This window comes from Perognathus longimembris, chromosome 2, assembly GCF_023159225.1.
Source record: "Perognathus longimembris pacificus isolate PPM17 chromosome 2, ASM2315922v1, whole genome shotgun sequence".
Classification (NCBI taxonomy): Eukaryota; Metazoa; Chordata; class Mammalia; order Rodentia; family Heteromyidae; genus Perognathus; species Perognathus longimembris.
The window spans coordinates 2,591,109-2,605,305 of record NC_063162.1 but is presented as its reverse complement, the minus strand read 5'-3'; the positions used below and the strand labels follow the sequence as shown (position 1 = coordinate 2,605,305).

At 59.0% G+C, this 14,197-nt stretch overlaps 1 protein-coding gene across 1 annotated transcript in view; it reads left to right on the top strand.

Annotated features, from left to right (window-relative positions):
* The window catches only part of Mgmt (O-6-methylguanine-DNA methyltransferase), a 194,521-nt gene extending 181,458 nt beyond the window's left edge, over positions 1–13,063 (top strand). The window contains exons 4-5 of the mRNA XM_048334725.1: positions 8,550–8,689; positions 12,854–13,063. Coding sequence (XP_048190682.1) covers positions 8,550–8,689; positions 12,854–13,063 — 350 coding nt within the window. The remainder of the gene's footprint in view (positions 1–8,549; positions 8,690–12,853) is intronic.
* Positions 13,064–14,197: the final 1,134 nt, after the last annotated feature.

The window sequence follows — 14,197 nt, the reverse complement described above, 5'->3', positions numbered from 1 at the left end:
TGCGTATATCACAAGTCCTCCTGTAGTGGGTGTGTATTCCTCTTGCCATGTGGTGTGTATATCATCAGTACTCCTTCCTTGCACTGGCTCTTGGGCACAAAGCTGTATAGTAGTTCAGGCTGGCTTCTACAACTCTAATCTGCTCCCACCTAGATTATACTAGCCCCTTTCCCAGGCTCATCTCTGAACTTTCATTCACGTGGAGAAACCAGCCTCTCCCTCCGCCATGAATTAATCATTTAAGTCTAGTATGCACCGGCAGCATATGAGAATTTTTACCACGGACACCCATGGAAGAGGTTTTTCAGGTGGAATACAATACTTAGGCACAGTTCCTTCCTTTAGCCCCTCGTCTTACAGACTCCTTGTTTCCAGAGATAATTTGGAAGGCTGGTCCCCGAGCCACCCACCGCGGGAAGATGTCTCCTGTTAGGAACGCAGTTAGATTCTTCCTCGCGGTCTGAACGTCTTCCCTGGAGGCCGATCTCCTGAGCATTGCGTCCGTGCAGCCGCTCCTTTGCATAGATTGCTAGGTTCACTGTTGGTGCTGTGTGTTTCTGTACTGCAGGGTTTTCCTTGTTATAGGATCTCACAGGCTACTTTCACAAGCCTCCCTTGGGGTCCCCCCGCTTGCAGCACCCATCCTCCTGTCTGTGTAGTCGTGTCTTTTCTCTCCTGTCATACTGAGAACACACTTTAGGTTCCTCCAGTCCCGAGGCGGCTTTAGAACCCGTGTAGATGATTTCTCATTACGTGAGTGCATCTCAGCTTGCTTACCCCGTCCAGCAAGTCCAGCTCGCGTCCTTACAGCATCTGACCGTGTGAATAAGGCCGCTCCAAACCCCGTCTGGGAGGATGGGAGTGTCCGCACCCGTGGGGTACACGGGCAGCGTGGCGAGGCTGTGTGTGGCTATGCCTGGGCTCTGTGGGGTCCGTGGGGTCCGTCGGGGACTCGGCCCTTCCCACTCGTGTGCAGTCATATATCATTGCTTCAGGGCACCATTTCCTGAAGACAAGCTAAATAGCTCTCCGTATTCTTCGTTCTCGTTTCTGACTTGCCTCCCCTTGTTTTTCACATTGGGCGGTTGGGTTTCTCAGTCCTGGCTTTTCGAAGCTCCTTGTGTAGTTTGGATGCAGGGACTGTGTCAGGTGTGCACGCTGCTCTCTCTTGAGAGCTTTTCTTTTGGGGCTCTTGGACTTTGTTGGCGCTTCCACGTTAATAATGTTCACCTGAGTGAATTCTCTCTTTCATGGATCATGGATCTAAAAATACTTCTCCAACACGGGTGGTCAGCTGGTTCTCTTTGCCTGTTAACTTGTGGAAGTTTTATGATTTTTGTCGTTTAGATTTATATCTGTGACCCATTTTACCACTTTGGTAAAAGGTATGGAGTCTGTACCTCAATTCTCTTCCTTTGCATCTGGTTTTCTGATTGGAGAAGCAGTAGTCAGTGTTCCAGCCAAGTGAACTTGGGCAAGGGAAGGGCCCGGGCTTCAAACCCCAGTGCTAGAGTCCAAGGAAGGATTGGGGCAACGGGGAGAGCTACTGATGGGCTTAAAAAATAAAGTAAGAGCTGTAAAGACCTTCGCTCGGGACAGCACGATCCGGACAGTTTACTTATTTCACTATGAGGCGGACCGTGTGGAGTGCCCGTGCCCGCGATGGAAGCGTCGGTCTCCACCGAGAGGCCCCGCGGCCTCGGGCAGGCCTCGCGGGGCCTGTGCTCCATTGCGGAGGTCGGTCCCAGTCAGCTCTGTGCTTGTGCCACGCCCGTCCACAGCCCCCCTCTGTCCTGTGGCTTCCAGTGCAGTTCGGGTTCAACTACTGAACCAGCCTTGCCTTCTTAGGACGACCTTACCGATTTCTTTTCCTAGCAGCATCCCGCCATGGAGCCCCGGGAATCGGAACTCACCGTCTAGGCCAGGCCATTCTCCCCTCCCTCTGCCTCCCAACCAAGCGCCGGGATTACAGGCAGGTCCACCTCGCCCAGCACACCCAGCCTCCCTGTTTGATTTGATGTCTTATGCTTTTATACATTGCAAGGGTTGATTTGGCAATACCCTGCCAAGATTTTTAGGTCCGTGTTCACAAGAGAAGTGACGTAATTCATAACCTGTACCTTTTTTTATTTCTATCTTTTTCTGATTTTCATGCTGAGGTAATGTAGGCCTGATGGAAGTCCTTGGAAAAATCTTCACTGTTCTTCTGTTTTCTAGAAAAGATTATGTTGAATATGTGATGCTCCTTCCTAAAGTATGTGATAGAATTCACTGGTGACTTCATCTTGGTTCTAGAAGATTGTAAATGATGAACACGGCCTCTTTAATTATTGTAGGATTACCCACATTATCAGTTTCATTTCGGTTGTGCATTTCATTGTGGCATTTCCATTTCTTCATCTCCAGCACTTCTGTGGAGTGCCGGCCTGACTGTCGGGCTCGGGGGAGGCCTGGGCTGGGCAGGCTCTGCTGACAGTGCTCCATCCTGTCCTGCCCTCGGACCCGAGCTGCGTGTGCGCGATGGTCTGCGTCGTCTCCTCGGACGCCCCACGGTGTGAACTGGGGACTTGGCCTATGCACTCCCGGGTGATCCCAGAACCAAGAAGGAGCATGAGCTCCATAATTACCCGTCACGTGACCCAGCGCAGACGTAGAAGTCCTTTCTATTTGTACATATATCCGAGGAAAGAGCAAGAAAGGTAGAAAATCGCTCAACTCCTGGCAGCCAAGACTCCCATGTCCTAACCTGTGGGTTGTTTGGTGGTCTTGGTACTGGCAGTACAATATTAGGGTTCCTTTACCTTTCCCTTTTAGCAAGGGGAAAAGATTCAAATGTTGTACATAACAACAACAATAAAGCACCCAGAACAAAGTTAGGTGGTCAGAAAAACCCAAAGCTGCCAACTAAATAAATGTAAATTAGCCAAGAACACGAGAGCCAGGCCCTGGTCACTCATGCCTGTAATCGTAGATACTCAACAGGCAGAGATCTGGAGGGTCACAGTGTCAGGCCGGTCTCCAGAAACGTCTGGAGACTCCATCACCAAGACAGCTGGCAAAAAAAGCAAGGCTGGATATGGCTCAAATAGCAGAGCACTAGCCAAGTGAACAAGCCAAGCAAACACAGTGCCCTGAGTTCAAGCGCCAGTACTGGCCAAGAAGAATATAATAAGCACTTAGGATGAGAACCATTGGGAAATGAGCTTTAAAAATATATAATATGGAATCAGCACAAATGCCCCTCAGTGACGAATGGATCAAGAAAATGTGATACATATAGGCACAGTGGAATTTTACTCAGCCATTAGAAAGAATGATGCTGCATCATTTGCAAACAAATAGAAGGATCTGAAAAAAAAATCATGTAAAGTGAAGTAAGTCAGGCCCAGAAAGACAAAGGATGCATGTTTCCTCTCATTGGGAACCTAGAATTAACTTATAAATATGTAAGTAAACACTTTGAAATGGTATCCAAATTACATAAATGTATGAACTGAAATCTGATAGATCCAGGGGAGAGTTCAAGTGGTTGTAATTCCTTAGAAAAGCTAACTCACAGCCCAACAAAATAAACACTAGGAAACTGGTACTCAAAAAGGGTGGGGGACCTAAGAGAGGGAGATAGCTGAATTAAGAGGAAAAGAGGGTGGAGTGCAGCCCCAACAGTCAATGCGTATGCTATACAATTAAGAAAGATGAGGGGCAGGCGGGTTGGAGGGGAGAGAAGAAGAAGGAAAGGGGCAAGCTGATGAAGACGCCCTGTATTCATAAACTGCCTTGTCGAATGGCAACTCCTTTGTAAAACTCCCTAAAGATAATTTAAAATTTATTTATTTTTCCTTTTTTGGCCAGTCCTGGGCCTTAGACTCAGGGCCTGAGCACTGTCCCTGGCTTCTTTTTGCTCAAGGCTAGCACTCTGCCACTTGAGCCACAGCGCCACTTCTGGACATTTTCTATGTATGTGGTGCTGGGGAATTGAACCCAGGGCCTCATGTATACCACACAAGCACTCTTGCCACTAGGCCATATTCCCAGCCCCGATAATTTAAAATTTAACAACCTAGGGTCAAGGCTGCATAACGAGGTGCTGTTTGTTTGTATTTATTTTTACATGTGGGATTGGACCGTGAGTGATGACATTCGGGAATGAAATCAAATGTATCCAAATTTGGTAGTTTGCAGTTTTTGGTAAAGACGAACTATGTATCGGGTCATTCATAGAAATACCTTGTTGCCCTTGAAATGCCTGCAAGTCCTAAGGTGCTCTCTCTTAGGTCCAACTCCGCCACCCTGTCACATTTGCTAGAGAGTCATCAATTTCACCGACTGTTTCAAGGAATTCATTTCTCAGTTTCACTATTCTTCCTTGTTTCCTTTTCATTGATGTCCCTTAACACTAGTATTTTTTTTCTTTTAGACAGTCTTGTCTCTCTCTCTCTCTCTCTCTCTCTCTCTCTCTCTCTCTCTCATTTTGTTTTTATGGGAATTTTTGTTGGTTCTTCTGGTTGGTTGGTTGGTTGGTTGTTTTCCATTTTTGTTACTGATTCGGGTGTGGTCCTAAGGTTAAACCTGCACCTGTGCCCCTGCTAAGGAACTGCTTCATCATTGGAGCCACACCCCAGCCTGCTTCTTTCCGAAGATGATATCTTAGATTATCGAAAACTTTCTCTTCTAATTCAACTATTTAACACTACAAATTTCCCTCCGAGTGCCGCTTTAGCTGTGTTGCACAAAGCCTTTCACGGTTTTTAATTCTGCTTTCCTTTCCACCCTGTTTAATGTATTTTTAAGTTTCCCTTCAGGCCTTCTCTTTCATAGCATTTATTCAGAAGTGGTTTGTTTGCTGCCCGAGTGTCTGGAAATTCCCCGTCTTTGAGAGAGGGTCTTGCCAAGAGTCCCAGTGTGGACTCAAACCCCGATTCTCCCGGTAGGACTGCGGATGCCAGCACATCTCACGGCCTGCGGTCTTTTCTACCATTCCCGGCCCGGCTCCACGGCCCTCAGCATGGGGGCGGGGGGGGGGTCCTCACTTTGCAGCTCCGATCACAGTGTGGCTGCCTCGTCAGAGGCCCTGCGCGCACTTGCACCGTGTTCTGCTCGCCTTAGGCCGAGGGGCCTGAAGCCAGCCTGTTAGATCCGGTCACTGGTTTATCCCTGTTGACTTCATGCCAACTCATTCTGTGGATTACTGACAGAGAAGCGCCCACACATAACAGTGGATTTCTCTAACCGTCCCTTCAGTGTGTCCGATTCCGCCTCTTGTACTTTGAAGCTTTGTTGTTGGGCACATACATGGTTGGGATTGGTATATTGTCTTTTCAGAGTGCGCTATCATGGGAATTTACCTCTTTCTTAAGTCTGTTTTGTGATGGATTAACTGTCTTTGCTTTAGAATTGTCTTTTAACCCATCTATGTCTATTGTTTGAAGTGGCTTTCTTGGTAGGCAGCACGCGGTCATTGTTACCCATCTCCTCGTCGGCGTGCTCGGTCCATTTCCACACGGCGCAGCTGTTAATGTAAAACACTCCATCGTTCTGTCTCTTCTCTCCCTCACGGGGCTCTCCCCTCCCCCTGGCCGTCTTTCCCTCGGCCTGTGCTCCGTGTTCCCCGCTCCTCCTCCGTCACGAGCCTCTGTGTCTCTCTCTGAAGACTGGAGCCATGGACAGCATCTTTCCCTGGCTCTTCTTGTCATCTGGAAACGTCTTTCGGGTCAATCCCTGCTTCCTCCGGGCTGCCTTTCCAATGCAGCTCTCTCCCACCCCTCCCTCTTCCTCGTGCGGCTTTGCCAGGTTTTGTGCTCTGGACTTCTTTTGCTGTGTCCTGTTTGCAGTTGGGGTCTGGAGTCGTATGCCCCCCTTTGCCAAATCGGGGGTGGGGTTGGGGGTGGCTGTTTTGTAAGGTTCTTGCATGGCGCACTTTTTCTTCTCCGGGAATTGTGTGCGAGGAAAGACCAGATCTTCTGTCTGTATCTCACACGACCACAGGATTTTTCTCAGCTTTAGTTCCAGAGACATGGCATCCAGCCTCGTGGCTAATGATGGGCGAGCAAACAAGCGAGCCCGTTATTGGGCAGGTGGCTGCAGGTGTGTGTGTCTTAGCTGCTGGAGCCATGACCGCCTGAGGAGGGAATCCAGAGCCAAACACAGCCTCCCACGGAACCCACTGGGACCCCATTGTGTCCGGCACGGCCAGGCTTGGGGAGACCGAGGAACAGGCTGGAGGAGGGCTGGGTCTGGAAAGAAAACAGGAAAGAGATGACCGAAAGAAACACCGAGTGGGGCCTGGGAGGCTCTTTCCCGCAGCCCTGGGTGGGGGGGGGCCCCCTCGCTAGGCAGATCCATTTTGGAGGGGGCCAGTATTTCAAGGGTAGCTCTGGGCTGGCCACTGAGGATACGTCAACTGCAATAAACTGGGTTTTCCACCTTTGTGTGCAGCATTTACTCTGCAATGCTTATTAAATTGTAAGTAATCTTTATTAAACTGGAAATGTGTGTTGCTTAGGATCGAACTCAGGGCCTTGAGCCCGCCAGGCAAGTGCTCTCCCACGGAGCTCCGTCTGTGGCACAAGGACTGGAGAATTGGGGGGGGGCCGGTTTCCCCACAGCACAGGTGAGCCCCTTGAAGTCGTGTCGACGGCCGCGGCAGGGCGGGTGTGCACACGCGGGGCTGACGGTGCTGTCTCTGAGAGCTGCTCACACTGACTCGTGCATTTTTTGCTCCCTAAGGGCACAACGGGTTTTCAGATACATTAGTAGAACCACGGGTGTGACACCACCCAGCACAGGGCGTGGCGCGTGCCAGTTAGGACGCGGACCCCATGGCAAACCCACGGGGTGGGCGCCTCGGTGGCGTCCCGCTTCCTAACGCGTCTCCGCCTGGAGGACAGCGGTGCGGGGGCGGCCATGCATCAGAGCCGCACGCGGGGCCCGGCCCGAGCGGGCCAGCGTTTCCCGGAGCCGTCACCCCAGTCAGGAGATCCCGTTGCTTGGTTCCGAGAAGCCCCGCGACGCCCCCCAAAGCGGCTTTGGCCGCCTCCTCCGGCTGGGGCAGCGCACGGAAGGGAAGCCACGAACTCTGCCCAGCTGGGACGGCGGGGCGGGGCTCCGCTTCTCCAGCCTCCAGGACCGGGGCGGCGTCTCTCCCCAGGTGAACCTCCTCCTCCACGGGACTCCCCAGGGCCACCGCCTCTCCCTCCTCCCTCCTCCGTGCCTCGTGCTGGGGTGAACTCCACCCCGGAGCAGTCCTGATTAGCACCCGGGCCGGCCCCTTCCGGAAGACAAGATGGTAAACAGAGTCTGTTTGCCTACGGAGCCCCTCCCTGCCCTGGGCTCGCGCGGCCCGCGCTAATGAACCCGGGCCGTTAATGCGGTTTCTTCAGTTAAATTGATTCATGAATTTTGAAGAGAACATTATCTAATGAATTTTCTTTGAATAGAAAGCAATTAAAAGGACAAATCAGTCTGATTAACCCCAAAGTCACCCGCCTGCCACCGACGGTGTACAGTTTGAAATTATATCATAAAAAACTAGAGCACATTTGCCATCTTTTTGCCCTCTACTAATCCATGTAAATTAATGAACAACAAAGTTAATTTCTTTGATGACCCTTTTCTGGTATCACCTGGATTATGCTGATGTTTAATTTGCTTAATGTTATAATAAAGACTAAACAGATTTTTTTTCCTTCCCCCACTGAAGTGATTATCGTTCCCGTCCGTGAAGAAGTGAGTTTTATTATTTAGCGTGCGTGTAAGGGTGTTTCCTGTGAACACGGAGCGCGCGTGGCCGGCCTGGCACGGGGCGTGATGATGAGTGCACCCCCAGACGCTGGGGGGGGGCGCCGGGCCTTCCCTCGCCACCGTCCGCAGACTCCTCCCCGAGTCGGGGGGCACCGGGCGGGCGAGGACCTGGCTGCGTCCGTGGCCCCCGCAGGGTGCTCTCCCCCGTAGGACAGCAGGGGTCGAGTCAGCTCGGCACACTCCCTGCCCCGGAGACGATTCTAGAACCCAAGGGCAGAGGGCAGTGGTCCCGACACCCTCCCCCGCCCCCCCCCCCGCCCCGTCATGGCTGCAGCGGGACCCAGAGCAGCCGGGTCGCGGTGGGAGTCGCTGCGGACAGGAAGTGGCCATGCGGGGTCCCCGCCCCGCCCCGCCCCGCCCGCCCGCCGTGGTGCCCCGCGCGCGGCGCTGCACCCGAGGGCTCCGCTGTGCGGGTCCGCGCCCCGCGTGTCCCGTCGCGAGGCAGAAGCCCGCTCCAGCCCTGGAGGTTTCCCGGGAGCTGGGCCCCCACGGAGGGGCGGCTGGACGCCAGCCCGACCCTATGGGGGGGCGGCCCACGTGGCCCCGCGTGGAGCTGGGAGGGAGGGAGGGGGTGGCGGGCCTGGGGGCTGGCCTCCATCCCCGTCCCCCAGCCGGCCACAGGGAGCGGCGGGAGGCCGGGCTTTCATGGCGTCTAGCACCTTCCACGGTGCCGTGGCGTCTCCCGCTCCGCAGCGGCCGCTGTTTGGCGCCGTCGGTCAGACAGCGTCCTCCTGCGCTCTTCCTCACAGAGTCCTTCACCAGACGGGCGCTGGGGAAGCTTCTGGAGCTTGTGAAGTTCGGAGAAACGGTTTCTTACCAACAGTTAGCAGCCCTGGCGGGCAACCCCAGAGCCGCCCGCGCCGTGGGGGCCGCGATGAGGAGCAACCCGGTGAGTCCTGCGTCGCTTCATCACACGGGTGTGGGGGGCGGCCTGTGCGGGCCGGGGGGGGGGGGCGCAAGTCTGCACTGAGACCATCGCACCCCACTCCATGGGCACGCCGCCCACGGCCGTGCGCAGGAAGGAGGGCGAGCCTGGAGGACCGAGTGGACTGGTCACGCGCGGTCCTGCTTTCCCGCCCCGGGTGCTGGGTGACGCGGGCACCCGGTCCTGAGCGCGGCAGAGGACAGGCGTGGAGCGGGGGGCGGGGGGGAGGACAGGCGTGGAGCGGGGGGTGGGGGGGAGGACAGGCGTGGAGCGGGGGGCGGGGGGGGAGGACAGGCGTGGAGCGGGGGACGGGGGGGAGGACAGGCGTGGAGCGGGGGGCGGGGGGGGAGGACAGGCGTGGAGCGGGGGGCGGGGGGGAGGACAGGCGTGGAGCGGGGGGCGGGGGGGGAGGACAGGCGTGGAGCGGGGGGCGGGGGGGAGGACAGGCGTGGAGCGGGGGGCGGGGGGGGGGGGAGGACAGGCGTGGAGCGGGGGGTGGGGGGGAGGACAGGCGTGGAGCGGGGGGTGGGGGGGAGGACAGGCGTGGAGCAGGGGGCGGGGGGGGAGGACAGGCGGGGGGGCGGGGCGCGGGGGGGGAGGACGGGCACGGGGGGAGCACAGGCGTGGGGCGGGGCAGCCCATCCCCGGGGCCTGCGCCCCGTCTCACACGTGAGCACCCAACAGCACAGGCGGCTGCAGACGTCTCGGTACTGAGCCGCAGCGGGCAGCTCCTCCCCAGCTCCTCAGCGGCCCCTCCTGCGCAGCCGCTGCCAGAGCTGCCAACTACCACGTCTACCACGTCTCCAGGGCCCTGGGAAAGGCACAGGCCCTGCTCCCCCGGGACAGGCCGTGCTCCTAGGACAGGCCGTGCTCCCCGGGACAGGCCGTGCTCCTCAGGGACAGGACTTGCTCCCCCGGACAGGCCGTGCTCCCCGGGACAGGCCGTGCTCCCCGGACAGGCCGTGCTCCCCCGGGACAGGCTGTGCTCCCCCGGGACAGGCCGTGCTTCCCCGGGACAGGCCGTGCTCCCCGGGACAGGCCGTGCTCCCCGGACAGGCCGTGCTCCCCCGGACAGGCCGTGCTCCCCGGGACAGGCCATGCTCCCCCGGGACAGGACGTGCTCCCCAGGGACAGGCCGTGCTCCCCAGGGACAGGCCGTGCTCCCCCGGACAGGCCGTGCTCCCCGGGACAGGCCGTGCTCCCCGGGACAGGCCGTGCTCCCCGGGACAGGCCGTGCTCCCCCGGACAGGCCGTGTTCCCCCGGGACAGGCCGTGCTCCCCGGGACAGGCCGTGTTCCCCCGGGACAGGCCGTGCTCCCCGGGACAGGCCGTGCTCCCCCGGACAGGCCGTGTTCCCCCGGGACAGGCCGTGCTCCCCGGGACAGGCCCGGCAGGCGCGCCTGTTCCCTCCGTGGATGTCTCTGTCGCGTTGCAGTCCGCTGCTGGAGTTTACACAGTCGGCCTCGCAGAACGCGACACCCCCTCCGCCCCGAGGACCGCTCGGAGCCCCCCCTCCCCGTGCTGACGCCCCTCAGACGCCCCGGCGTGAGCACCGCGCGGGAGGCAGGCTCTGCAGCCGCCTCTCAGGCCCGGGAAGCGGGGGGAGCAGCCCCTCCGGGGCCCCTCGTGGCCCTGACCCCTGTGCTGACCTCCATGGAGCCGCCCGGTCCTCGCGCCGTGGCCTGCGTCGCCTCTGCGCGTGGCACGGCGGCTGGGCTGACCGCGTCCGTCAGGCGGCGAGGAGAAGCCCCGGGCGGGACCCGGCCGGAGGCCCCCCAACAGCCCCGCCGCCCGGCGGGCCGCACCGAGACGGGCTCACGGGAAACAGCTCCACGCTCGGGCCAGGAGGACAGCTGTGCAGCGCTCAGCCCTCAGGGGACTGTGACGCCATCACCCTGCGCGGTTCGCCCCACGCCAGCGTTGTGGCCCTGGCAGAGGAGGAGGCGGGTTCCGCGAGTGGGAGTCATCTCCAGCCTAGATCTTGACATCTCCTGAGTTTGGAGCTCCGTGGACCCATCCCGAAGTCAGGCAGTCTCCAGAAGAGACTACCCGCCAAGTTCAATCAAAGGCTCCTCATTGGCCCCTTGCACACACACACACGTATGCACACACACACCATGCACATATAGACACATGCACATGCACACATGCACGTACACACACACACACACACACTACCCTTTCCTCTCCTTCCTGGAACAGAATTTGCTAAATGCCGTGCATAAGCAATCGATAGGTGCACGGAGATTTCCCCCCTTTCCCTGAACCCCCACCTTCCCGAGGACTTAGTTGATTCACAGATCGCCACTAGCACGGGGAGCCCCGGAGCCTTGTTCTGCCAGACACCCAGATGGCTGTTGATAAAGATTTAGCATCATGTTCTGAGTGTCAGGGTTGTCAGTGGAGCTGAACCATTTGACCAGAAGAAAAAAACGCACAGGGAGCTATTGATTACAGCTTCTCGGTGTCACTTGTTCGCCAGGATTTAGGTATTGATGAGGCTGCGAATGAAAACAAGCTTTTTCCCTCGTGGGCTCTACCCAGAAGAACAAAGGCAAAGTTGGAAAAAAATAGACGGCCGGTTCCAGAATCAGAGGGATTCCGTTATTGACTGAAAGGCTCCTCGGTGTTATTTTTGCTGGAGACCGATCTATGGGTTTGGGGGTTTTAGAGCGTTTGAGAAAGGACCCGCGTCGGTGATGGACCCGTGGGCTGCGTGACTCTGATTTCACGGCCCGAGGACGCCGGCGGCCGTGAGCGTCTGGGCTTCTAGGCTGTGGGCCAGAGTCGCGCAGGCTTTACAGAAAGGGGTGCTCGGGGGGGTGGGGTGCGGCCTCCGGAGGCGTCCCCTGAGTTTCCGTAGAGTTCACTGTTCTAGTGGCCGGGAACCCGCCACCAAACTCACACGGAAGCAGAGGTTGCGAATCTCAGCTGCCTCGTGAGCTGCCCGTCGCTGCGCCCGAACGCAGAGGGGCAGAGGGGCCGTAGCCGTCCGAGGGACGGCCATTCACAGCCACTGCGGGAAGAAGGGCCCCCCCCCCCCCCCCGCAGGAGGCAGGCTTCCCCACCTGCTGGCGGCGGAGTCCCGCGGGGGAGGCCTGCTGGCGGCGGAGGCCCGCGGGGGAGGCCTGGGGCGGCGGAGGCCCGCGGGGGAGGCCTGGGGCGGCGGAGGCCCGCGGGGGAGGCCTGGGGCGGCGGAGGCCCGCGGGGGAGGCCTGGGGCGGCGGAGGCCTGTGCACCTCGTGCCGGACTCCAGAGCTCGGCGTCGGGAGCCAGCCACCGGTCGGCACGAACCTGTCGGCCGGCAGCAGGGGCCTCGGGAGGCAGTGCTGCGGGCCTCGATTTGGGGTCATCAGTTAGCAGACATGCCAGCAGTGGGGAACTTTCTGGAATGAGGAGAGGTGTGACGTCGTTTTCTGCTGCAGCTGAGTTTGGAGAGGTGGCCCAGCCCCGGGCCCCACCCCTCGGACAGCCAGCTGCGTGTAGCCAGTCCCTGGGAACCGGCCTCTTAAATAAATCAGCCTGCTGGTGGAAGATCTTCAGCATTCAGTGAACTCTAGGATGAGAGCCAGACGGAAGCCTGGAGGCTTGCTGGGATGGACGGGACCCCCCCCCCCACATACACACACCGCACACCCACAGAACTGCTCTGGGGTGGGCTGGCGGCGGGGGCTCCTGGTGGGACAGATGGAGGGTGCTGCCTCTATAAGTCCCGTCGTCCTCGAGAGCCGGACATGTTCTCTGTAAGTCCCGTCGTCCTCGAGGGCCGGACATGGCCTCCGTAAGTCCCGTCCTCCTTGCTCCATCCCACTCCGTCTCTGTTGAGTGAGAGCCTGGTGCGTGGATGACCAGTTGGAGGAGATTAGGTTTGCTCCCCCCAAGTCTTGGCGTGAAGGGGGTTCCTGGCAGAGGTCCCCACACAGGCAGTGACATCAAGACCTAGGTCCCGCCTCCAGCCACCCAGCACCCCGCAGAGACGGAGGCGGTCCTGTGGGCACCGGGCAGGGAGGGCGATCACCCCCACACACACACTCTGGAGCCGCCCGCCCGCCCGCCTGGCGGCCCTGGGTGGTTCTGGGGCCTCCGCGCGGTCCTCGAGGGATGACAGTGCCGCCGCCTGTGTTTCAGGTCCCCATCCTCATCCCGTGCCACAGAGTGATCTGCAGCAGCGGAGCCCCGGGCAACTACTCCGGCGGCGGGTGCGCGGTGAAGGAGCGGCTGCTGGCCCACGAGGGCCTCGGGGCGGGGCGGCCGGGCCTGGGGGGGCCCGCGGCCCCACCGGCTCCCCGCGCGCCGGCCGACGCGGAGCGTGTGGACTCGGAGCAAACATTTGAGTGACACGGCGATGTAATGCCGCCGCGGCGGCAGCGAGTGTGGTGGCACCGCTATATTAAAAGAACCCCGAGCGTCCTGGGGGACGTGGCGCGTCTGCCCTTTCTTGTTTCTACATTTTACAGCAGAATGAGCTCAGACGACCAGCCGTGGCGTGTGTCGCCGGCTCCCTTCTCCCGGCACACTCATTGTTCCATTTTTAATGTCCATTAAACCAGGGACGAGGGAAGGGGGAAAGCTGGTGCGCCGCCGGGCCCTGCCCGGGACGCCGGGCGCACCTGGCCCCCGCGGGCCACAGCTCGAGGCCCTCGTCCGTCCGTCCGTCCGTCCCGAACATCCGGCCCCGCCCCGGCGGCGGCCTGCCCTCCCCTCTCCCTCCTTGCTGGCATTTGCCAGGCGGAGACGAGGCCGCAGGTGACACCTCTACCGCCCCACCCCCCGCCTGAGCGGAGGAGGGGCAGGGGCCTCGGCCCGGCCTCGCCTTGAGTTCCCAGGAAGAGACCCCGCGTCCTCCGTGGGCCGCACTCGTGGGGTTCCACGTGAGCCCCTCCCCCAGAAAAGCTGTGGGATGCGGCCCAGCCCTCAGGAAGCGGCCGGGCGCCTTTCTGCACGCCCCCCCTCCCCTCCCAGCCTCCCTCTCGTGTCTACTCTAATCCTAGGGGATCACGGGTCCGCGTCCTGCGTCTATTCTTTTTTTTACATCCCTGTCGTTCGTTTTGCGTGTGTGGGCACGCGTGCACACGCGTGTGCACATGCATGTCCGTGTACCAATACCCGAGCCTGAACTCGGGGACCGGGCACTGTCCCTTGGCGTTCTCACTTAACGCCGGTGAGCTACCATTTGAGCCGCAGCGGTATTTCCAGTCTTCTGCTATTTAGTTAGAGGTAAGAGTCCCACAGCCTTCTCTGCCCTGGCTGGCTTTGAACCCGGATCTTGAGACCGCAGCCTCCTGAGTAGCTAGGGTGAGCGTGTGAGCCCGGATGTGTGGGTGCGTATGCGAATGGTGCGCGAGGGTCCACCGGGGTGCTGCGCACACATGCTCTGCGTTACCCGACGGCCCGCCGCCTCCCTCGCCCCCGCTTCTCCCTCGCCCCCCGCTTCTCCCTCGCCCCCGCTCCTCCCTCGCCCCCGCTCCTCCC